Source organism: Schistosoma haematobium, chromosome 3 (assembly GCF_000699445.3).
Source record: "Schistosoma haematobium chromosome 3, whole genome shotgun sequence".
NCBI classification, from domain to species: Eukaryota; Metazoa; Platyhelminthes; class Trematoda; order Strigeidida; family Schistosomatidae; genus Schistosoma; species Schistosoma haematobium.
The window spans coordinates 37,946,231-37,974,143 of record NC_067198.1 but is presented as its reverse complement, the minus strand read 5'-3'; the positions used below and the strand labels follow the sequence as shown (position 1 = coordinate 37,974,143).

General features: G+C 33.8%; 1 protein-coding gene across 1 annotated transcript; it reads left to right on the top strand.

The window, feature by feature from the left end:
• Window positions 1-766: 766 nt before the first annotated feature.
• MS3_00005716 (uncharacterized protein) lies at window positions 767-27,692 on the top strand (the record flags this gene model as incomplete). Its single annotated transcript, XM_035730241.1, has 8 exons — window positions 767-839; window positions 7,625-7,711; window positions 11,879-11,944; window positions 13,665-13,751; window positions 15,713-15,822; window positions 25,446-25,523; window positions 26,007-26,115; window positions 27,613-27,692. The coding sequence occupies 8 exons, from the start codon at window positions 767-769 to the stop codon at window positions 27,690-27,692; spliced, it is 690 nt and encodes a 229-aa protein (XP_035586732.1).
• Window positions 27,693-27,913: the final 221 nt, after the last annotated feature.

Sequence of the window (27,913 nt, the reverse complement as noted above, 5' to 3'; positions counted from 1 at the left end):
GAATTTAAACTTCATCCGATTGCACAAGCAAGTGGCTATCAAGAGTCATTAGTTAAATGAAGCGAACAGCACTGGGTTCGAGTTTTAAAGTGAACATCACTTCCGAGATGCAGGTACATCCAGCTGACGAGTGTTGAATAGGACGAAACGCGCGTCGTGGACTGCACTGCTAGCCATTAACCATCTATGCTACAACGTTTTTTTAAAATACGTTGTTTTTGATCGATGGCAGAAAAATTTGACCTAAGGCCTCTTCGCGGCACTGCTGAGTAGTAGGGAAAACCTTGCTAGCTAACTTGGACGGTCTATGATGATTCGATTAATTCACCACTCTGTTATAAAAACTGGATTAATTGAGTTATAACTTGAGGCTCACTAACTCTTGCGGGATGCCCGATGTATATGATAATGTGGACAAATTGCATGAGTCTCTGCTTATGTATTTCATATATTGAGGTATATGTAATGGGTGCGCTCGTGGCCTCGCAAAAAGAAACGTTAGCCGAAAAAGTGTCTGCATTATGTCTAACAAAATCAGCGGCCTAATTTTTCAAGTTGAAGACATAATATGGTAGCAAACACTAGGAAGAGGTAACTACCAATCTCCCCAAAAGACTGCCTATGCTTATGTGTGCGTCATGAAGTGTTGTGGCAAAAGTCTTAGTACTAGTGATATGCTTATAATGTGTACGTGGTAGTCTGTGGTGGAAAACACGTTTCTAAGGGAAAGGTGACCATTTACCCTTCCAGATGTGCGAATATAACTATGTGTATTCCATGGGATACATGGGTGAAAACTTGTGTATTACCGGTATGCATACAGCCTATACTAGTCCAGGGTAAGTATATCTTCTGACAATACCCTACTTCCCATATGGTGGCTGTGTGCCAGGACACAGGGTTAACGATATCTTCAACCAATCACATCCACGCGGTGGGTTTATGAGCCTTGACAATATTGAGTCCAATTCCAGATAAATCACACCAACTTTACCAGATAAGGCTTTACCAACCTTAAATGGCTGGAACACCGTACCACAACCACACCACCGTTTTTGACTGATATCGTTTTAAATATTCATCATACATACTTTATCTTTAATATTCACACTTATCCATCATTCATTTATGTAAATCCTATTGTTTTCACCATTATCAACTGTGTTATTTTAACTAAAACTTCAAAAGTGTTTGAAATTCAACCATATTATCCAACTGTTTTTAGTTTATCATATCATTATGATCAATAGTTAACTGTACTATTAAAAACAATATTGGTATTATGATTTTGTCACTGTTATAATAGATATATATTTATTGTTTTTGTAATTAATAACCGATCTGCGTATATCTTCTGTGTAAACCATCTTTTTCGTTTAATTATACTACCAAGTGGAATTGGAAGTTATGTGTGTAAAATAATAGTACTAAATACTTGAAAATTATCTTTCTGATTAGCGTTCTTTTAGCGAGTTAGTTTTCTATGGGATGGAATCGCTTTCTCTATCCTCAACCCTCCTCTTTTATCCGGGCTTAGAACCGGCAGTAGCCCCGGAGACGCTCCAGGCTGAAATAAATTATGTATGTATTGTGAAGAAAAATAATTTCATAGAATTCAATATTAGCGGTTGTTTTAAGATAATACTGAAATGTAGATTTAAAAGGATTTCGATGGAGTTTTGTTCTTTGAGCAGGAAGGTTTGATCGTGGATTTTTCATCGTTATTCTGAACGAAACCATCAGCACAATTTCTCCACATATGGCTCACAGCTTGTTCTATAGACCTCGATGTAGATTGGTTACAGATTGTCTTTTAACCTGTCATTGTTTACATCTTTATTTTGGTTGTGTGTCCAATTGAAGAATTCCATTCAGTTTATAATTATTTAATTTTAATAGTTCAGATCATGAGCCCATTAAAGCTAGACCATCGTGGAAACCTGGAAGCCCTGGAATGCCGTTTCATCCTATTGTGGGACTCCTTAGCAGTGAGCAGTAGAACGAAACAGCCGTCCAGTGCTTCCAGGTTTCACATGGTGGTCTAGCTTTAATTGACTCATGATCTCAACTACTACAATATTCCCAAAAACCCCCTTCTGATACTAATTATTTAATTATTTAAAAATAAGTAATTGGTTAACTTGTTTTCGAAAGTGTGAACCCATGTAATAATTAACAAACATATTTTTGTCTATAATAATTTGTAAATTGTGCTTGTAAATTATGCATCACTGTAATCTGATTAGGTGAAATCAAAGTAGCATACGTTTGCTTGACTGGACGTCAAAATTTGCATTTTCACATTTGAATTCTAGTTTACAACAAACTTCTGTCAGACTGTTCTATCCGTGTTTTGATATCGAATTGTAACTTCTGAATAAAAGGCACATCAATTCTATTAGACTATCGTACTATACTATACCATACTATAAATAAAAAGAAATCAGATTTCCATTTTAGCGTTTCCATGTATTATTTTAACACATCATTTGAGCTAGTAATGGTCTTTGTATGTGTGTAAACATATGAAGAAATCACTGTTACAAGACCACGTTTAACGTCAAAGAACGGTGAATGAATAACAGTTTACACTTTTGTAAATGAATAATAATTTAAGAGAAAGAACCAAAGAATATTTATCTATAGGGGTTACTTGCAAATGGTAATTTTCAATAAAATGGATGTGTTTCGTTTCGCTTTGAAAAGGTTTCGACAATGAATGAAATATTGTATTCATGAGTATAGTAGTCCATAGTTAAATAAGTAGTTTTCAACTATATATTGTCTAATTTAAATAGTTGACTAGCATATAATTATGATAAGAAAACTTATCTGTATATGTAATAGTGTGAATCTGTGATTGCGCTTGTGAAGTGTATGGTTAGATTTATTTCACGTAATGTCAATAGTAAGTGTTTTATAAGTATGCAGTAAGACTGAATCATTATCTTAATTTTTCAGCTTAATTTCATAATGAAAACGAAACATTTTCATTATTTGAAATAGGAGAAATTAGTGTTCGCTTATTCATTACTGTCTATTATATGCCATGCAGTTTACTGATGAGTAACTTGATCAAGTGATTAGTTGATATTATGAATGAATCAATATTAGACCATCATTGAAAACCTGAAGACAGTGGACGGCTGTTTCGTCCTAGACTGGAGGTTAAACGTTCGCGCACAAGACCGAAGGTCCAGTTGGATTCTTGCCATTTCTTCATCTGTAGAAGTGAGGGCTTTGATATTAAGCTCAGGTGCCGCGGATATCGTCAACGGTGTTTGAGGCATCCTCCTGGTGTTTATGAAAATAAGAATCACGAACCGCTTAATGGAATAATGTCGCCCTTTCATTATTTCTGATAGCTAGTACTTGATAAGTCAATTACTTTCGTAGTTTGGAGAACAGGTGATCACTCTAGGAGTATTTACATTTTATATCACATTTCAGAAAATGATAACTGGTAATTACCATTTTGAAACTAATCGATTCATTGGACAAAACGGAACGAGAAGATTTTTGATACAAAAATAACCGTGAGATAAATAGTATTTGTTCTAGTTGACCCATCTTTTTTCTCTCTATCACTTGTCAATTAATCAGGTGATAATTTTCATCTCTCTGCTCAGGACGGTAGTCTCAATTCGAACTCACTCATTTCTAGCCATCATATCAAGCTAGTAAGCCTACTGTGTCAAGATCATAGCTTAGATTGAGACAAGTTCCCTCCTGTATGTTATTGGGTCGACAGATCGTAGGACGTAACAATAAGAATTCATTTTACGCTACAGTGTTCGTTAACGTTATTTCATAACATCAAGATAAGATAGATGTTCCCATTTACTTACGAAAAGAAATAAATAAATAAGTTTGATTCTTTAAACAAAGTAATGTATCGGAACTTTAAATGTTGAAGTCATATTCCAGAGTGAAACATTGGATATATTAACAAGTTACAGAAAGATCAGAAGGATGAGAGATCGATATCAAACCAGAATAAGATATCTTTTGATGTCAAATGAAGCGGTGACTTATTAACTCAAGCTGAAGGATCACAATTTTGTTTTATTACATTGTAATTACATCGAACTAACAAACTCACTGGAGGATCAGTTTTGAAATATTCATAAATCTTATTCTTTCTTGATGTTAAACAGTGACAGTTGATATTTGAAAAGAAGTAATAACTCTGAATTATTTATACACTATGATTTTTATATCCTATATGGTTTCCAACATCAGTGAAGTGGGGTAATAACACTTTTGTTTGTTGTTAGGAGTTAAGCTTGAAATATATTGATAAGTCAGCTAGAAGAATTGTTCACAAATGAATAATCCTTTAAAAAATAACTATTATATTATTGTAGCTATCAGTACCCAGCTTCAAATTCGTTCACTAAGAAATCTTAGTGGAAACTTCTAGTTATAAAGTCAAAGTACTTCATTAAATGGTCTTTCTTCATCATTGTCAATCGAAAATGACAACACCAAAGTGACAGAAGTTGGTAATATAACATAAGTGATCGAATATTTACCGTGCTTTTTGCGATAGTTGAATGCTTAAGCATTCATGATCTATGAATACTTGATTGTGTATTATATGACAATCTCCACTGAACATTAAGAATAACTATGCTTATGAATACTTCTCATTTAATGACTAGAACTGACTATTTCCCTAAATAGATTTGTTGAATAGTACAATCCAAATTACCAACAACAACAAAAAATAACGGTGAAAATTACTCCAATGCTTTTAGGATAATGTAGTCACCATGCATGGAATGACATAATAATGTATAATTCTTTTAATCAATCGTCAAATCGACTAAATGGTCAAAAGTTGATAAATTAATATAATTTACAAAATGACAGAACTATATGGACAGCTTTCAATGCTTATACATAAGGTTAAACTGTTTCTAAAACTTAACTGCCAACACATTCGATCAACAGGGAATCGATTTGACAGTCAATTAATAGAAAAGAAAATCATGGTATATAAACCATGGTGAATAAGTAGCAAAAAAAGCATTTTTGGTATTCATTTGATAATAATGCATACTATCTACAACTTATTCCAGTGGTTACTATGGATATGCCTTATTTATACACTTTTGAATTCTGATCTTTATGTTACTGCAGGTAAGAAATTTGATAAAAATATCTTTTATGTTCTATTTTCCATTTGTAATATATTCTTTTGACTAAAATAACCGATTGTTCACAAGTTTTTAATCCATACTTAAACTAAAAATGTCATTCTATTTCACTCGCTACTGTTATAAGCAAAGAGGAATAGTGGCTAGCAGTGGAATCCAAGACGCGCATTTCATCCTATTTGAGACTCGTCAACTAGGTGTGCCTACAGCTCAGGGTTGATGTTCACTCTGGGACTCGAACCCAGTGCCGTTCATTTCAAACGCTATCACCTTATCCATTTAGCTACTGAGTCCTGATAGCCAATATCGAAGCAATACACAGAGTATGCACATATGCTAATAACAGACTGATCAATTGCAGTGCCAAATATGAATGAGACGATTCAAGTAAACAATACTATGTGAATTTAAAGCTACTATTAGTTTTCTATAAAACTATCGTCATCTGCTGTTATCAGGGTTAAACGATGATAGACTTCAATCTGGTGTTCATATCAAGTAAAGTATTATTGATTGGATTTACTGTTAGAATATTTTAAAGATTTTGAATATACAAATAAAATATTTGATTAAAGAAATTTGAGATAAAAGCTAGAATTTATTTACTCTAAGGATTATCATCTACTTTCAGATTACTCCATCGTTATTATCTTTAAACAAATTACGAAGTAAAATCATACAACAGTTCAATCAACCATTATACAATAGCACATTTAAACGATGATATAATTTTCCCAGTACTGCATTCAATCTGAAGTGATCGATCAACTTTGAATGTGACTTTAAAACCTTACACTTATACAATGATCGGTAAAATGTTAGTAGAAAATAAAGACCAACATTTTCGAACAGAATGTCTTGCTAAAATATGAAGACCGTACATTAAAAACTTCATTTGCACATGATCTACCAATTGTCTCTTACTAACTTTATCGTTCCTCCATTCTTTTTATTATTACAGTTACATCCTGTTTACATTCCTGTTGTCCTTAATACGATCTTCTTAATCGTCTGCTGTCAGACTTTTCACTTGTAATTAGTGGTACATACTACTTATATCTGTCAATATAAGTAGCATACACCACACCAGTACTGTTTTGAACGGGAACACAAGTGGGGGATAACCAATGCATTTTAACACGAAAAAACAGAATATCTTGGTAAAATATGGGAACTATACACTAAAATACTTCATTTTCAAATTCATATCACTTGTCTTTCACATTCTGTATGATTCTTTCGAATTCCGATCCTGTTGTTATCAAGTCAACCTTCATAGCCTACTGCTGCCAAGTTTTTCACTTCCGATTATTGTTACACACTATTTATGTCGATAAGCATACATAACATTCACCACGCCATTCTTAATTTATACTCTTTAATGTTAATTATCATAACGAGTTGTATAATAGATTTGATTGTTATCGTTAATCAACAATGTCATATACATAAAACTATTTATGAAATATAAACTGCAACATTTACTTAATATTTTATTATTTATGTTTGCGATAAAGGTAGGCTAAAGGTTAAAAGTGGTGGTGACGAAAATAGTTCATTTGTGGAAGAAGAGACGGGTAAAATGAATTTCACCAGATATATTCTGAATTAAATAGATTGGAGTGACTGGAATACAATAAAAGAGTACAATATTTCTGGAACTGGAGGCAAACAAGAAAGAACAATGCAGTTCACAGTACCTCAAGGTGAAATGTAATAAATTGATATGTTTGTTTTCATATTGCTCAAATAGTTCTACGTTCTTTTTCTCGTAATCTAGCTAGTATTAGAAAGTAATCATCTACAACATAAGGTTAATTTTCATCACAAATAAACATTAATTGGAGAACTGTCAAAATATAAAGAACAATGTAAGCAGAAATAAATGGTGGCTAGCAGTAGAATACATGACGTGCGTTTCGTCCTACTTATGACTCATCGGCTGTATGCACCTGCATCTTAGAACTGATGTTCACTCCAGGATTCAAACCCATTAACGTTCACTCCAAAAGCCAGTATGTCATCCACTTAGCTACCGAGTCCAGTTAGTCACTAGCTTGTGTAATGGGGTGAAGTTTTTATTCATTCTGTTTTGGTTGTTTGAATCTTTCCATTAACGTTTAGGACTTAAATGGTTACTTGAGGAATTTTCTTTAGTATCATTTTACAGTTTTATACGTAATCACACTCAATAATTTCAAGTCCTACTTCAGATGACGTGCTATCATTTCATCAAAGTCCAAATGTCCATATATTTGAGTATAGCCACTCTATGATAGTCAACTCTGATCTTTTAATAACTAGGATGATATTTATCATATATCTATCAGTATTTACTACTATTTTACATGAATCAAATCATTTCAAAGGTTAACATGATGGTACAGGATAATCATACAGAATTACCAGTATATGGTTGGATGAAACTAATCGATGTCTTAATTTATTTTCCGTTATTTTAGAAAAAGGATGGGAAGTTTTTACAGAAATCGAGAGTGAAGAAACCATAATACCACGTACTATAAAAATTACTAAAGCACCACGTAAAGGTAAGTCCTATTACTGTCCAACTGAGTAAATAATATTTTTCTTTTATACATTACGTAATATGTAAAATATGTCCTTACAAAACCTCTTTAATTAAAAAATACACTTTCGTATGGATACTTTCTTTAAAATGGAATGATTAACATTCATCACCAATCATAAACTCCATTAATTAATCTGATTTTTTAATCTCCAATCATTTGATTACCATTTCCCCCGATTCAGCTTAATTACGTACTTAGTAATTTATAAATTATAATCAGAGGGGATTTTGCGGATATTATAATAATTTTAATAGTTAAATTCATGAGTCAGTCAGAGCTTGATCACCATGGAAAACCTAGAAGCACTGGACCACCGTTTCATCTTAGTTTGCGACTTCTCAATAGTGAGAACTCACCTTACCGCGTCGCAAGATTCGAATCCGGAACCTATCAATCTCCACCATTGTCTTCAGTGAGTTACTATCTCACAACAGACCCAGTTGAACTTCACTGGCCACTGTTTCTTACTAGAACTCCAGTAAATACCTCTTGAAGCCATTCACTAGTGAACATATGATGATTATAATCAGGACTGCTAGGGCCTGGGTTCGAGTCTCCCGAGATAGGACCGTGGATGAGCACAGCCTAGGAGTCCCATACTAGAATGAAACGACCGTCCAGTGCTTTCAGGTTTTCCATTGTGGTCTAGCTTCAATTGACTCGTGAATTCAACTATTAAAATTTATAAATTATTTACATAGTTCATGAGCAAGTATTTATAGAATAGAATTTTCCTTCATTCGCTAGAGTTTGAACGTTAGAATTTAGACATTCAAGGGATGAAATTAAAAATAATTAACAAATAGTAAAGCTTAGAAAAGTGTGGCAAATATCAATGAGGAACATTATTTTTAATTTCAGTGAAAGTTTTAATCATAAAGTTGATGATATTGGTTATGACTTTAAGTCTGGTTAATTATCACCTGATTTATTCGCTAATCGAAATGTCACTTATACAATATTAATACTGTGCCAAACCAATGACTTTCGACTTGTATGAACAACTTGTCATCCTTATTGGTCCTTTTATTCTCCTAGCTTTTCCAGTTGAGTTCAGAACGGCAATAACATCTTCCACTATGCGAATCATCTATTTCAAACATAATTAGTTTATATACCAGCCAAATAGACCACATCACACCATAATATAGGAAATAAAATTTGTGCAAATAGTGGCTATGAATGTAAGAAACTGTAATCAATAAACTAAACATAATTTAGGAACAATAAGTCGTCTAATAATAGTCTGTAAGTCGAAATGAAGCTTATAATAAGAGGAATATAGATGTGCATAATCGAGTTATACAATAAAAATATATAGATAATATTAGTCCATTACTAGGTTTCAAAAGTTAACTGCAATTTAATCTTCACTAGAATATAATAGTATTCAAGTGATTGTAATTTATTATGACTGTACATAATCACCATATATATTTGTATGTCCATATTATATTACCGCCCTTCAATTGTTTGTGGAAATAAGTATATTAATAGGAAAACACAATTTTTCATTATAGCTGTCAAGTATTGGCCATTACTGAGTTCAATTGTTTTAATGACATAAACTTGTAGAAATACCTTCTTTGTTAAGATAATATCGTTTTTTTTCTTGCGTTAACTAAATTTCTTTACAGTGCCTCCGACAGGTACGTCCTATATGTATAAAAAATATCGTACAATTTTGATACAGTTGCTTGCCTTTACATAATGGTTTACCATTAGTTGATCACAACCATATATATGTATACTAAATTGTAACATCGAGATAATCATATGATATGAAGCAATCAACATTGATGATGAATTATATTAGAATAATGAAGATTATAAATAATGACTATATACATAACTCACAGGTTGAAATCATGAGTCGACTGAAGCTAGACCACCATGGAAAACCTGGAAGCACTGGACGGCCGTTCCGTCCTAGCATGGGACTCCTCAGCAGCTCGCATCCACGATCCCGCACCACGCGGGTTTCGAACCCAGGATCTACTGGCTTCGCGCGCAAGCACTTAACCACTATACCACTGAGCCGGCATCCAACGGTGTTAATGTCTAATTTCAACCAATCCACGAAGTTGCGCCACCGTACACCACTGTCTTCAATGAGTTGTTATCTCCCAACAGACCTGGTTGAACATACATATCTGTACACGAGTAAGTGTAAGGTCACTTGAAGATAGAATCCACAAAATATGAGGGTTGAGGTAAAAATTAAATAAAGTTCAAGAACAAATAAGATGAATGTGTGAGGAGAAAAAAGGTTGATAAAAGTTTACATAAGTTTCATATCATTTAAATATAGATATAGAAGATATAAAAAAATGATGAGGAAACTAACTAGAATTCGAAACTGAAGTGTAACATAGTAGTTATACAAAATTTAAAAAGTTTATCTAAGATCAAAGAATTGAATTAATTGAAGAAACCGATGATTTCGGTGTACAAGAATTAGTTTGGCAAAGACTTCATAACAAAATATCTACTAATTAATTACGCACTGCTGAAGAGTCTCGTACTAGGACGAAACGACTATCCACTTCTTCAAGGTTTTCAATGGTGCTCTAATATTGGTCGATTCATGATCTGAATTAAGGAATCAACTATTTCTACAACCTCACACTGATAATAAAATAATAATAATGATAATAACAAAAAAGGTAATGGTTTCTGGTGATATTAGTCCAAGCTGTGAATTTATCAAAGTAATGATAAGTTGGTTATTATCTCTTTATGTGGATACATAAATCAGATTTGAGTTTTTCAATTACTATTGGTTCGGCAAATCAAAATATTTAATTAAAATTACTTAGTTACGCCTGTTACTCCTCGTGAAGGAGCATAGGCCGCCAACCAGCACTCTCCTGTTGATTTTTTAAGTTAATAGCTAGTAAAATATCATTATTTGCCTGAATTTTATTGAAAACTTTGAAGAGAACTGATACATTGAAAAGTTTCAACCTAAAGTCTTGATAATTAAACAAGTGATGGGAAATTTTCATGATATTGTCATATTTTGAAACAGATTCAGTAGATAAATGGAAAATTTGATGGTGTTTGAAGCGAACGTTACTGAGTTTGAGTCCCAGAGTGAACATCAACTCTGAAATGCAAGTACATCCAGCTGACGAGCCTTGAATAGGATGAAAATCGCTTCCTGGATCCCATTGCTACCCAATATCCATCTTTGTTTATGAAACAGATTTGTTTTGATATATTTTTCGATGAACTATTCAGAAGCAATATCATTTTAGTCCTGAATAAATCTTTTTTGTCTGATGTATTTTAAGATCTCATACAAAATATTACATGAACAGGTTTCCAATAAGTTGAATCGTTCTAGGGTTCATAAAATGTATTTGTTTATTTGAAGTCATGAAAAGACAAATATATCTGAATATTGTTTGTAGTTTATGTCTTATGACTGAGAAGTTTCGTCTTTATATGGAAGCATAACCTATTTAACCTAAAATACACTCTAAATGATAAGAGAATTCAAATTCTCGCATTTTGCTTCTGAATACTTTTACATCTATCAAAAATTTGGAAGTTTCTTATTTTACACTCATCTCAGTATGTAAAGTAGTACACAACTTACTATAGATAAAAGAAATCTTGATCTGAAATATTCTAATCGTTCGAGGTGTTTTTCAGCTAAGATTCATTCAGTTTTGATGTATTTCATCGTTATTTCAAGAAAATTATCCCTTGGGAACATGTTTGTTAATGATTGCAGTTGAAACATTTTTCTGCATTACAAGTATGCTTGACATTATAATAACACCAATCTAGTTACAAATATTAACTGATCACTAGATATTATTACAACTATCAAGCCTCAAGTCTTATTAAATAAATTAGTGGGGGGTTAAGCGTTCGCACGCGAGACCGATATGCTTGAATCTCGAAAGGCGAGATCATAGATGAGCACTGATGAGGAGTCCCTAACTGAGAAGAAACGGCCGTCTAGGTTTTCCATGGTGGTTTAGTTTAAATGAACTCATGATCTTTTCAATTAATATATATATATATATATATATATATATATATATATATATATTAAAGTAATAACTAGAAAGAATTAATTGAAAATATAATTGTTTGTTTCAATGTTTCCAGAAGAAACAACTCGAAAGTCAAGAGCAGAAGTTAAAGTTGATAGAAGAGTTACAAGAACGACACCAGGTAAATGAAATTAATAAGTATATATCGAAAAGATTTATGACTTATAAAATCAACTAAATTATAACAATAGATGACTTCAACAGTAATAATATTTGATCATTGTTATGTGATCATTTAATTAACAAATTACCCAGTTACAATTTTGTATTGCTTTCTTCAACAATCGATTATCTTTATGATTGATTGTGTAATAATCTAGTTGTTGAAAGTTTGCCACAAATATGAAAATATCTATTGAATGTGAATAATTCTTTGTAATGAACTATATCATTTTTGATTATTGTTAAGTTACTGTGTTCATTTGGCTATGTATTTATTCGTCAATTTATTTCTCAATAACAATAAGACATATTTGATGTCTTTCTTTATGGAATCATCTTTTGTCTTGTATATGCTTTAAGTTAAACATATTTAATTAACATAATTAATATAACAGATCAGGGAATAGAAATTTTTGATTGAAATCGTGAGTCGATTGAAGCTTAACCACCATGGAAAACCTGGAAGCACTGGACGGCCGTTTCGTCCCATTAAGGGACTCCTGGTGAGAAGCCATGACCCGTGGTGCTAATCCGTGTAGGGTAGAAACAGGGGTCTATCTCGGTACAATGGAAGATGGTCGCGCAACTTCGTGGATTGGCTGAGGTAAGACATTTCGGCTCAGTGGTCTAGTTAGTTAAACGCCTGACGCGAGACTGATAGGTTCTGGGTTCGAATCTCGCGGGGTGAGCGACCGTGGATGCGCACTTCTGACGAGTTCCGTACTAGGACGAAACGGCTGTACAATGATTCCAGGTTTTCCATGGGGATTTAGCTTCAACTGACTCATGATTTCAATCAAAAACTTAACAATCTCCACAACACCTAAACTGATAATAGAAATTTTGTTTGTTAGTTAAATGAATGTCATAATAGTCTATGGCAATAAGAAGTTGATAACAAGACCTATGTTGTTGTAGTGAACGAGAAAACAAGTGGGATCAATCCAATGTATTTGAACACACAAGTTACAGGAAATATTAGTAAAATCTGAAAGCCATACAGTATATACTTCATTTGCAAAATTTCAATCAATCGTCTCAGACTTCATTGTACCCTCGTTTCCACGCCAATCACTCTATGTTCTCATTCTACTTTCATCGATCTTCTTAACATTGTGCCTCGAGGCATTTCACTTTCGAGTGATGATACATACTACTTATATCTGTCGAGATCAGTAGCATATACCACATTGTAATCATTCAAAAAAGAAAATTGATGATCTTAATTAAAATAAAATTGAGTTATTTGCATTAGATGTACCAAAATAATTTTCCATTCAATATGATAACTTTTTGAGCTGATACACATTTAGTTTATTAAGACATAAATAAACTTGTCGAACATATAATAACTTAGATTTTTGTGCTATTCACTAGATACGAAAACTTCTGAAGTAAAACACTAACGCTGTCTGGTGACAGCAATGATCACAAATTAAAGAAACATTTCATTTATACGAAAAATAAGCAACTATGGACTGGTATCAGAAGGGGTTTTGTGGAGACTGTAGTGATTTCAATAGTTGAGATCATGAGTCAATTGAAGCTAGACCACCATGCTTCCAGGTTTTCCATGGTGGTCTAACTTCAATTGACTCATGATCACAACGATTGAAATTGTGGATTACTTTAAACAATGAACAACACTATATATATAATTATGATTATTTTTAATTTAGAAAAGGAAGAAGATGAAGAGGATGAGAAACCAATACAGGAGAAACATACTAAAAAGCCTAAAGAAGAAGATGATGATGAAGGTCCAGGTGAGCAATGAAATATTTTTGAAATTTACTTAAGTATGATACACACATAAACATTAATGAGTGAATACATCAAAAAGCTTCATGATACAACGTTGAATATAATAATCAATGTATATAGACAAATATATGAATTCTACTGAAAACAATCTATGCTAAAATATTAAAAACAGAATGAATATAAAGAAAATATATCCGTTGATTCACAAAAGAACACATTACTCTACAGCCAATCCACGAAATTGCGCCACCGTCTACCATTGTCTTCAGTGAGTTACTATCTCACAACAGACCCGATCGAAATCGACTAGTCACGGCTTCTCACTAGAACTTCAGGTAATAACCCTTGGTCGTAGTTCATAATGGAGATTAGAATAAATAGGTTGCGAAAGGTATTAACTACTAAAATTATCACATTTTAGTTACAAGTGACGTAAATAAAATAGCTCATTTATTTTTGAAGGAAACACTGATGATAATCTAAAAAAATGGTCGATGGAAATTTCCCTATTCGAACACTGATTATGAATAATATGTTTGTTTAATGTTTTGTTTACGCCTGCTACTCTCAATAGAGCATAGGCCTGGAGCCTCTCTGGGGCTACTGCTGGTCCCAAGCCTGGATAAGGGAGGAGGGTTGAGTATAGGGTTAGCGACCCCGTCCCGTAGAAAACCAACTCGCTAGAAAAACGCTAATCAGAAAAAATTATGAATAATATAATAACACCTAAATCTTTCTTCTGAGCTATGCCTTTATACAAATAGAGTTAGAACTGTAAAAGTACATACTATCTTCCAACAAGAAATTATGCTTAGTTAGTTCTACATTTTATTAAGTACCACCAGATTATACTGATATTTTGGCGAGAATATAAATTATGGACGACCTTTGAGTGATGCTAAAGTGACATTGAGAGTATTCACTTATTAACCAGAACCAAATGAGGGTTATAAATTTGTGTGAGGAATTAGAATTATGATTTACAGTTGATGGTTAAGGCTAGTAATTAGATTTATGGTTTTCATTACAAACTGACATCAGCTATGATGTCAAAACTCTATTTATCCAAATGGATGAGTGAATTTCGCACCAAAATCCGAGACCTGTTATTTTATACGTGATTGATTTGTCTATAAATTATAGGCTTGTCGATTTTTTTTATTATTGCTTATGTAAATTTTATTTTCACTAGAGTATGAACGAGACTTTCAAAGAGAAATCAGAATTGGACGCAAAAAGAAAGGTAATTTTTACACTATTTACAAACCAAAAGGTTTTATTTTGTTAATTGAATATTTATTACAATTTAGTTTGTCATTACTAAAAGTTATCAATAGGCAATTTAATAGTTAAATTCATGAGCCAATTGAAGCTAGATCAAGATGGGAAACCTGGAAGCACTGGAGGGCCGTCTCATACTAGTATGGGGCTCCTAGTCTGTGCGCATCCACGATCTCACCTTGCGGGATTTGAACCCAGCACTTAACGGTCTCTTCAGCAAACACTTAACGTCTAGACCACTGATCCGGCATCCAACAGCGTTAATGTCTAACTTCAGCCGATCCACGAAATTGCGCCACCGTTTACCATCGTCTTCAGTGAATTACAATCTCACAACAAACCCGATCGAAATTCACTGGTCACGGCTTCTCACTAGAACTTCAGGTAATAACTCTTGGAAACAGTCACTAGTGAGCATATGATGAATACAATCAGAAGGGGGATTTCGTGGAGATTGTAGTAATTTAAAAACTGAATTCATAAGTCAATTGATGCTAGACCACCATCGAAAACCAGAAAGCACGGGACAGCCAGCTTTGGTAAATTGCAATTAACAGATCTTAATACAATATATTATGTAATAATGTTTTTCAGGGACAAGGTAAATGAGAAAAAAAGGTTTACAATTTCTCCTATATTATCTATTTTAATATAAAACTATTTATCTTTCTTATAATAATAGGCAAAAAAATTGGTGAAGAGGTTTCAATAAAATTACCTAAACAAGTTCGGAAGTCAAGTAATTTACGTTATTCTTCATCATATAATTTATTAATAGTTCCTTTATCATTAGTAAGTTTAAAATGTATTACATGCTATTTTGTCGGCTATAAAATATAAAACGATGTACGGATTGAAAGAATTCACTTGAAGTTACTTACTTACTTACTTACTTACTTACTTACTTACTTACTTACTTACTTACTTACTTACTTACTTACTTACTTACTTACGCCTGTTACTCCTCGTGGAGGAGCATAGACCGACCACCAACATTCTCCATTCAACCCTGTCCTGGGTAATCCTTTCCAGTTTTTTTAGTTGCCATTCTTTATATTAATGTCTGATTCCGATTCCCTATGAAGTATGTTATTTAGCCTTCCTATTTTCCTCTTTCCTTCAGGATTCCAAAATAGCGCTTGCCTAATGATGCATTTTATTGATTTCCTAAATGTGTACCCTATTTACTTCCAAGGTCTTTGCCAAATTTTCTCTTCATTTCGAAGTTGGTTTGTTCTCTCTTACAGTAGGCTGTTACTGATGGTATCCGGCCAAAAAACATTTAGTATCTTCCATAGACACCTATTTGCAAATACTTGTACCTTTTTGTTTATAAACCCTAGGACTATTAAAATTCTGCCTGACAACATAAACAGTTAGAATGTCGGTCTATTAAGATATATTGTTGTTCACAAACTAATATCTTTATAACACATTATGAAATGATTATTATATGAATCAATTAAAGATTGAATCTTTCATTATGTTGATCCATTTATGAGTTTTTCTATAACACATACCGAATCTAATTGAAACTGATACAATCGTCTTGATGTAATTTTCTAAAGATGAGGCTTTTAGGTACTTGAAACAATTTTTGACGTCATAATTGATTTGAACTGATAAGGAATCTGATATTGGAACTAAACAGTCCTTCAGTTCTTTCTAGTCTTATCTAACTAGTTGTCTAACTAGAGTTACTCTAAAGTGAAACTTATCTTGAAAGTTCAGTAACCACTACAAACCTTCTTTTCAAATATATATGTGCTATTGTTATTTTATGCAAATAATATAAAAGAATGATTTTAACTAAGTAGTTTTAAACTGAATCTTTTTTGTTTGGCTTGTTAAAGTATAGAAATAATCCCAATAGTTAAGATCATAAGTCAACTGAAACCAGACCGCCATGAAAAACCTGGAAGCACTGGACGGCCGTTTCGTCCTATTGTGGGACTCCTCACCTGTTGTTTAGCTTCAATTGACTCATGATTTCAACTACTGAAATTCCTATGATCTCCACGAGACCCCTTCTGATGGAAACAATCGTTTTTATATAAAATATCTCTACTGTTATAACTCATTTGTAAATAATTCTAAAGTTAAGTACTCAATATTTATCAAATAAAACCTCAATGATTTGGTTCAGTTGTCTTGAGTGCTGTTGGAGGTATGAGGGCGGTTATCACTTCCTGGTTGCCCACACCGTGGAAGGGTTCTTCTGGAGGTACCTAAAAAGGAAATCGGATTAGAGGTGGTCTTAGTGACCTGAGAGCGTGACCGTAGTGCTCAAGGAACAACTGCTTGAGGTCGGTCACACACGACCTTTTTATGAGTAATTTCTGTGTTAGCTCCGTACCTGTTGAGACCTTATCGCCGGAGACGGATATCCATGGGATAAGGTGAGGTGTGCACTTTTAGGGTCGACCTTTTCTAACCCCACCCCTCCTTGTGGGAAGGCAGCATCGCTGTCATGCTGGTTGTCTGAAGGAGACACCTTACTGCTGTCACACCTCTGTACAGTCAGCAGTACGACTTCGCCTTCGGACCTTGGGTTTGTTGCTTTTAGTCTTACCGCTCTTCAACCGAGCTATCTGACATGGTAGGACCTTGAGGAACGGTTGTTCCAGCCAGTGTAACTCGGTTGCTTCGTCACGATAGGCAAGTCCTACCACCACATCAAGGTAGCAACAATGGCCGGGATGATTTGGTTCATTAATCTATAAACTCTTAAACCGTTTTCAATTTATTGTATAATTAAATTATAATAACTATTAACAGTCTTAAAACTAAGATATATTAGCACATTGTAAAGACAAACTCCTAACTGATTTATGGCAATGATAAGTCTATTAAAACCATTGTTTTCATTTCAATGAGTGTCTAGTTCATAGTCATTTTACAGGAGATTGTTTTTAGTATTTATTTGATTAAATAAAATCAAAATTTTTGTAAACTAGATGAGCATGGAAAACCTAAAACTAATGCATATTATTTAAACTTATCTTCACTTCTGGAGAGCTTATTCTATTCTTGGTTTACTAATAACTTTGATAAGTGTTACTACGATAGCTCTAAACATTATTTGATCTTCAGAAGGTGAAATATAGCAATAAGACAGATTTGTTTCAAGTACACAACTTATGTGATGCAACCAGCAGTCAAGGATCAATGGGGGGGGGAAACGGAAGGAACAATAATTACTATTCTAATTATTTCATATAAATGAATAAGTCATTTCATTTATGTACTATATCGATAGTTTTAAACGATTAGTGCTTTGGTAAAGAAGCGGGCAATTTTCGTAAATACGTACACAATCATAGAAGGTACGTTTATAAAAGAGTGTAGGCAAATTATTCAGTATTAAAATAACAGTTTATCCTCATACCATACAGTTTAAAATGTTTGGTCCTCTTGAACACATACAAGCATGCGTATACGGTAAGGCGGCATAGATATAATCTATAAGATAATTTTAATTTTTCTTACATAGAATTAATCTATGTAACTCAGAGCAGTCATACTTTACTCATCTGTTTTTTTTTCTTTCTGAACAAACACTAGACGATCCAGCTTTTTATAAGAACTAGAAGAGATACACAAGAAGGAAAACAGAAAAAACAATATTATGGTGTACACAAGTGTTTTTCACATGAAGAAAATCACGGAAAAATAACGTTTTAAATCTTCAATATTTTCTCTTAATAGTTTTCAAATTAAAGTTATCATTTAAAAGAAATCTGTATTAATGTTTTATTTAAGCGGTTTGTTTAAACGGTTGGTAATAAATAAAAATGAAAGGTAGTATACATGTTTTATTGATTAACAAATTAATATGGTAACTAAAAGAATACATGAATATCTCTAGGTTATTAATGGTACTGTGATCTATGTTCACATTACGCAATAATGTTCAACTAATGAGATCAAAATAAAATACTTTCATCTTCTAATTCAATAATAGTCATAATGTGGTGTGTGCTACTGATGTCGACAGATATAAGTAGTATGTATCATCAACAAAAAGTGAAATGTCTGGTGACAGAAGATTAAGAAGATCAAAGAATAAAGAACGAGAATAGAGAGTGATTGATGTGAAAACAATTTGTGTGTTCAAATACATTCGATTGACCCTAGTTGTGTTTTCGTTCAGTCAGTCTGTCAGCTACAACGTAGGACCAGACACATACATTCATCGTTCCAAGTTGACACACCCCATTAGTACAGCAAGACGAACACTGGATTCATGGAAGCAGTTAACTCAATGGTGTCATATATAAATGAAAGATTTTATGTAAGGACATGGTAAAGAAGGAAAGATATGAAGCGATTTTAGTCTCTTAGTTTAAGGGAGGACAAGGAGTGTATATTTAGTGGAGGCCCGTAGTTTCATTTTGTCCTCATTTAGATTGACGATATTCGTTGAAGGGCTCACCATTTTAGTAGCCCATGGATCTGATTCCTATTTAGATCGTATGGATGTTTGCTATCGCCTATTCTCGTATATCATCGTCGACTTTAATCGCGTTAGTCAATAACGGAATTAAATATGTCGAATAACGAGAATTGACTGGAGAATACATATATTTTGTACATGAAGCGAATGAAACAGTAAAGCAAAATGACACGTATGAAAGATGGCTGGGAAGACAACTCCATCTTTGTCAAGCGTTACTCAATATTTATAGTTAGACAAAATAAAGCTACAGACATGTGATTAATGGGATAAGAAGGGCACACACATATACGCTCATATAAAAACAGTCTAGATTGATAAGCTAATAAATAACAAGGTCAAAGTATGGCTTGAGTAGAATGAATAAAATGGGATGTCCGAAAGCTAGAATAAGGTATATGGGCTTGGCATAATAACTGACACTACATATACATCTTCGCCAATGTGACCGATTCTGAGCCATGTCACCCAGAGTCTCCAACCATTGGTTACGATAGTCGCGTGGACTCCAACCAAGTAGTCTGAATCTACCAACATGGTTCAGACTAGAAGTTAGTGACTTCAAGCACTGATGCCACTTTCTGGTTTGGCCACCCCTAACTACAATAATAATAGATTATGTATATAAAACTATTTTCGAAAATGTATTTACAAATGAAAGTTGAATAAGGTCAAATTATGCTGATCATTTGGAACTCTAACCTTTTTAGTTCATAGTGTTTGATAAGAAGTTCATCCAACAAATTTAGCTAATAATTAAATTAAAACTTAGAGATTGGTTGATTTGAATTTTTGAACTTGCATAAAGCTTCTGTAAAATTAGTAATAAATAGTGAGAAGTGAAACATTTGACTTTAAACCGTCTGGTTTACATTTGTAATACATATTGTAATACACATCTGTTGGATAAGAGATAAAATCCAACAAACTAACTCGATTTAATTCAGCGTCATCATTTGAGAATAATCGTTCTAAATACTTTGAAAAATAAGCTAAAATCGGGAAAATAAATTGCTGGACAATGGAAGATGGTCGTCGTGGTTAAAATTAGACATTAACACTGTTGAATGACGACTCAGTGATCTAGAGGTTAATCGTTCATCGGTCCCATGTGTGGGATCACGGAAGCGTACTGCTGAGCAGTCCCATCCCAAAAAAGAAGCAGCCGCCCAGTGCTTCCAAGTTTTCAATGATGTTTTAACATTGATTGATCCATGGTCTTAATTAAAACTCAACAATCTCCGCAACCCTATACTGATAACTTATATATCTTTATTTCTCAGCAGTTTTATATTTAAATAATCTTGTTCAGTTCTTTAAATAATGGCACTATGAAAGAAGTATTCAAAACATATATACCACAACCGCATATATAATTTTTTAATAAGATTGAAAATGTACCGAACGATCAGTTGGAATGATTTGGTATTCTGGATCACGTTTAACAGAATTAATTGAGTAAAGATGGATAGTGGCTAGCTGAGGAATCCATGACGCGCGTTTCGTCCTATTCAACACTCGTCAGCTGGATTTATCTGCATCTCAGAGTTGATGTTCATCCTGGGATTTGAACCCAGTACTGTTCCCTTCAAATGCCATCGCGTTGTTCACTTAGCTACTGAGTCCTGATAGCCACTTGCTTGTGCAACCGGGTGTAATCCAAATACCAAGAGAATTAACTGAATTTATTAGGTTCCTGATGCTTGGTAAAAGTAAATAATTGAATAATATGATGTCGATTTGAAAACTGAAATATGATATGCCATTTTAAATTCCAAAATTTTTGACAGCTGAGTAAGTTTAGTCTTTTTCGTGAGTTCAGGCAGATAGAACTAAATAGGGCTGTCTAAGCTTTTGTTTATAGAAAAGAAAGCTTTTAAAATGGAATTTATTATGTATGATAAGAAATTGCTTGGTACTCTCTTTGCAAAAATACTGAGTGATTACTTCTTTTGTTGATTATTCAATCTATGCGTCTGACCCACATTCGATCCTAATCGATAATCTTTTCATATGTGACATTATACTACTAGATCATATGCAGTAAACAATTTTAATTTTCAGTATTTTTTTACATTCAGTGAATGTTTATGTGTGTAAGTGTTTGCTTTATTCATGTTCTCAGCTGTCTTTTCGATCTTTGACTTTGAACACATTTACCTGTTGTTATTCATACTATCTATTGTATCGTGTAAATTATTTTATTTCAGAAGGGTTTTTGTGGATAATATAATAATTTCACTAGTTGAGATCATTAGTCAATTGAAACTAGATCACCATGGAAAACCTGGAAGCACTGGACGGCCGTTTCGTCCTATTGTGGGACTCCTCAGAAGTGCGCATCCACGATCCCGCCTCGCGAAATACGAAACTAGGACCTATCAGTCTCGCTGCGAGCACTTAACCACTAGACCAGTGAGCCCGCATTCACCGGTGTTAATGTCTAGCTTCAACTAATCCTGTGCTTCCAGGTTTTCCATGATGGTCTAACTTCAATTGACTCATGACCTCAACTATTGAAATTATTTTATTGTAATTATTTCAAGGAACGTGTTTCCCTTCTACATACACTCGTGGGTTTAACGGCACAGGTATCAAAATTGAAATTCGTAACTATCTTGCAAATTTTTATGTAATCACAGCACTGCTTTCTTGATGAGATCATTATTTGGGAGTCTGATATTCTCGTGTGCGATTAAACAACTTGATATATTTAACAAGAGTTTTCAACATTGTAATGGCTGTTATCTATAATAAAAATAATACCTGACAGTATACTCTTTTCATTAGAGATTTTGTCAAACAACTGTATTATGTAATTTTATCACATGTTAGCCACTCATAACTGTTATATCTACAGCTTAGATTCTTACTATACCGCGTACAACGTGAGCAGCCGAACGGTAGAACTTTCCAAGTTGCAAATGAGAAGACAGAAGACAAGTGAAAGGAATGCTATTCCAAACAGTGTCAAATATGGTACAAAACTAGCAGGTATTGATAGTTTATCAGTAAAAACGAAATAATTATTATAGTCATCTAATCCGAATACAGGGGGTTTTAGTATTTGTTCAAAAGGGAAGCTACGCGTATAGATTCTGATGTATACCTTCTAAAGATGATTGGATGGAATATCTTCTGCGTTATTTGAGCTTCTTAGAGCCTCCTCGGTTCCAATTGGAACTTGGTTACCTCATTCCTCTTGCTGTCCATCAACCTTGAAGGGTGTGCCACTTTGCCCTTTTGTCTTTTATCTTTTTTACATTCGTTCTCCTTAGGGCTTCCTCGATATGAATCCTTGAGCATTTGAAATGAGAGCCGGCACTGTGTGATCAATTTTTGGCCAACCCTTTAAATTTAACTAATGTGTCTTATACACGTTCCGACATTTCTTCGGATTAGGTACAGTACGTTTCCAATCTGACGTTCTATAATACCTGGTTCCCACTTCCTACTATTTTGATACGACTTTACAAGTACCCTTCCACCCACTTGGAAACTGCAAGTGACCGTACGATACTCGTTCGTAGGTTTATCTGTCTTACTGGGCGGAAAAATACTGTGACCATCCGAATTTTCCTTTCGAACATACACTCAGATGGTTACTCTCCTTCTGGCACTTCCGGATTGGGGATAACCCTGTAAGACATCAGGAATTTACTAACTACTTGTTCTGGGAAACCCTCTCCTCCCCCTCTGACCAGAGCTCTTTTCATCGTATCCTCTTCAGTAATCCTTCTGTTTTTTCATTCGACTGAGGATGTGTTATAACTTGTGACCGCCGATTAGAGAGCAGTGACTTATCGATAGGAACATTGACGCGTAAACCCGTATGAGCATCCTAGAGTCCTGATTGGTCATGTCTTCCGCCTAGCCCAGCCAGTTAAGTCCAGAACGCCAATCTCAGCCTCTGCGATTTGAATCATGTATTTCAAACATACTCTGTTTATATACCAATCAAGCAGACCACAACGTACCAATAAAATATAAAAAAACATTTGTACAAGGATTAGCCAGATGTGGCTGTGAATGAGGGAGGTAGTAATTAATAAACTGGATATAACTCAAGAATGGTAAAACGTATAATAATAATTTATGGGTCAAAATAGAGTTTATGTTAAGAGGAATATGAATATGTATAGCTTAGTTACTTAATAATTATACAATAGAAAAATACGTTTAGTATTGGTCCATAAAACGATCTCAAAGTTACCATTTATCATGTTTCTCGGGTCCTATCAGGATGGTACGGAAGAGACTGTAGATGCGATATGCTATTTTCACTGCAAAAGCGTTTAAAAGCAGATAACATAAACTGGGTGCCGTTGTCAGTCACCAAGATCTCTGGAAACCCGAAACAAGCAAACAATCCTGGCAATCTTTTTGTTGTGTGTCATACACTTCTGGCCATTTTGTGAAAGCATCGACAACAACCAAGTAATTTCTGCCTTGTATTGGACCGGTGAAATCAGCGTGTATTCTTTGTCAAGGTCCGTCCAGTATTGTTCATGTTTGTGGTTCAGCTCCAGTCGGATTATTTGCGACCTCTAGACAGGACCAACAACTTCGGCATTCTTGTTTTATATCACGATCCATTGATGACCAAAATGCGTAGCTCCAAGTTAGTAACTTTATTTTGCCTATCGCCGGGTGCCCGCTGTGGAACTGCTTAATGACTTGGTGTCGAAGATTTCTGGGGATAACGATACGGTGGCCAAACATGATGCACGAATCGACAACTGTCAAGGAATGTAGCGTTCATGTTCAGCCGTGCTAAGTTTGTGCAGCAGTACTCTGACCTTTGCGGCATTATCAAATTTTTCTAGGTCGACTTTGAACACATCTTTGTATTTCTTGAACCACGATTCAAATGTAACGCCAGCCAACCAAAAAAATGAAATTCATGGATGAAATTAAAGATGTGGTCGACATGGGATTTGAACGGATCATCTGTAATCCCCTTTTGATTTGGGTTCATTTGTTGGGTTAGAGCTTCAAGAATACGAATCTGTAACTGTTCGTAACGTTTTTCTTCAACTTGGTCAAAGGTAAATGACATCCTGATAAGTTGACTCGGTATCCAGTTGTTATATCTAGAGCTTAGATTCTGATTATACTGCGTACAACGTGAGCACTCGAACATTTGGACCCTCCAATAACACTTTTACTAAGAATTATTCATACATTAACTATATCAAAATGAGTTTCAAAGAACTAAGAGAATTCAAAAACTTTTAAGTTAATAGACTTCTAATGATCTGATGTCCTTCGGATAGGTAAGCAACGATGGCAAAATTAAGCGGTTTTGAACAACACAAAATTGTTCGAATTAACATAGACTAAGATATCTAAACTAAATTCCATTTCGATAATTTATCATTTATTCAGTCTTTAAATCAGCGAATTATATCCTTTACACAAAATGTATATGCAGAATAGCTTACTTACTTACTTACGCCTATTACTCCTCGTGAAGGAGCATAGGCCACTAACAAGTATTCTCCATCCAAACCTGTCCTGGGGAATCCTTTCCAGCTCCTTCCAGTTGTTATTCATCCTTTTCATATCTGCTTCTATTTTCCGACGCCGTGTTCTTTGGCCTTCCTCTTTTCCGCTTCCCTTCACGATTACAAGTTAGGGCTTGTCTCATGATTCAGTTTGATGATTTGAGCAATGCATGTCCTATCCATTACCGTCATCTTTTACCAATTTCCTCTTCAGCTAGAAGCTGATTTGTTCTCTCCCATAGAACGCTGTTGCTGATGGTATCCGGTCAATGGATGTCGAGTATCTTGCGTAGAGAGCTATTTATGAATACTTGTACCTTCTTGAGGGTGGTTGTTGTAGTTCTTCAAGTTTCAGCTCCATACGGTAGAACTGCCTTGACGTTGGTATTGAAGATTCTCACTTTGATATTGGTTGAAAGTTGTTTTGAGTTCCATATGTTCTTCAATTGTAGGAATGCGACCCTTGCTTTGCCAATCCTCGCCTTTACGTCTGCATCTTAACCTCCTTGTTCATCGATGATGCTTCCCAGGTATGTGAAGGATTCTATATGCAGAACAGCACCTTATATAATTCTTAGTTGGTGATTGGTGTCATGTGTTGAACTACTGAATCATTTAATTAGGCTTTTCATAAGTTACTACTTAATTATAGATAATACAAATTACCAGTCTAACCTATACACATACCTAAGTAAATCTCTGTCAGTAGTTTATAAATTTGTTTATTATTATTTATTATTTATTCAAACACATATATTATGATACAAAGGGGCACCGAATACATATGTTCCACATAAATCACTTGATTCGTGTGTAGGCTATGATACTGTCTGGGTGCCCAGATCAAAACATGAACAGAAAAACTATATGACAATAATAAGATTACATTTTACCATAAATTCAATAATTCAGGGGAAAATGAATTAGGATAATAAAGAAAAAAATACTAATAAAGTTAACTTATATTCAAATAACTCATTAAATGTTATCTTCTTTCATTAAATATCATGTAGGATTCTCATCTTGTATTCTCTTCATTCTCTAAAACATTAAAACAAAACAAAACAAAGATGCCAAATTCTATCTCATATATACATAGTTCCATTTATCATTATAAAAAGAGTAAGTATAAAGATTCTAGCAGAATAGTATGAATTCATTTTACTTCGTTTGGTTCTCGTCAGCTTCTTGCAACCTGTGGTATTTAAATGCATCATTACCAACCCATAATACAAATTCAAAAAAATATCATAATAATAAAAACCTACATGTGTCATTAAAGTACAATAATTCGATTTCCAAATGATCACTTAACCAGTTTCATTTAGACAATTCATTATTACATTATAATCTATTTTATTTTGAATTTTTGTAAAACTGTTAACAATTAGACAATTTTATTACATGATATGTCTTCATTTCTGCGGCAATTTAGAAGACTCTCCCAACCTCTCACACTGTACGAGCATTTCATGTACTTAAATTATTGATTGTTCTGGTTTTCAGAAGGGGCATCAGCCTCGTGACTTCCGAAGGAACTCGGCTTTCACCATGAGGCGTCATAACTCTTCCAAATGAAAACCTTCTAAATCTCAAGGTAGATTTTAAATGGTTTGAATAACTTTTTCTGGTTAGCGGTATTTTTAGCGAGTTACTTTTCTACGGGATGGGGTCGCTAACCCCATGCCTAATTCTCCTCCTTTATTCTGTCTTGGAACCAGCAGTAGCCCTCGGAGTGACTCCAGGCGGAGCTATTACATAGTATATTAGGGTAGAATAAATTATGTTTTGAATATATAGGAAAAAGAATGGTTATCACTATTGTTGAATAGTTTAACTTTTTTATTTCTCAATATCTTCTTTTATGGTATATATCTCATTTCAACTAAGAATTTACTATCTATACATAAAATGTCTATAGAATATGCTGTTCTATGAAGATGACAGAATACAGTTTTTCTCTTTTTATCTTCATTCTAATTTTAAAGGTAGTTGTGTACTTTTTTTGGCAAAGTTACTTCATATTTCCATAGTACTTTATTTTATGGCACATTTTTCATATTCAATTCTATTCTGTTTAACTAGTTTTTAGTGTTGTATATGATAGTTTGTAAACTTATTATAATGTGAATATCTCATATATACATAGTTCCGTTTACCATTATGAAAAGAGTAAGTATAAAGATTCTAGTAGAATAGTATGAATTCATTTTACTTCGTTTGGTTCTCGTCAGCTGCTGACAACCTGTGGTATTTAAAATCATTATTAAATAACGGATTGAAATGACTTATATGAAAGGATTTGTTTGGAAGTTATATCGAAGACACAGAAACAAGTCTTTTTAGAATATATTTAGAAAAGTCTTAGATATGCTCTCCTTTCTGTTCAATCAATGTAGCTGCTTTGGCAGGTACACGTAAATTTATAAGTACAGTTGGCGGTAACATGAAAGGGGTTCTTGTCAACCTTTCATTGAGTTATTGAATATGTTCAGTAATTTAAACCAATTATATAATTATGACCCTTAAATATCACAAGTTGTAAGCAGCTGATGAGAACTAACGAAATAAAAGTAATACATACTATTCTTCTAGAATCTTTCTTCTTATTCTTTCCAGGTTTTATCGGTAGAAATAGTGCTGGATGTTCAATTATAACTTATGAGAAGAGTCACCCTTATTTTAAATATACACTATAAATAGACAAATAGAAGTTAGCTTTCAAATACATATATAAAGTGTTGCACACTAATAATACCACACTGATATAACCTTAGATCTTCATGTCGTTGAACGATATTATCTAGTAATTAGTGAACATGCAGGTAACTTCATTCTCTAAGGATAATCACTTCGTAAAATCGATTATCTAATAAAACCTTTTTTAAATGTAGAACACCGAAATGAAGATCCATACACT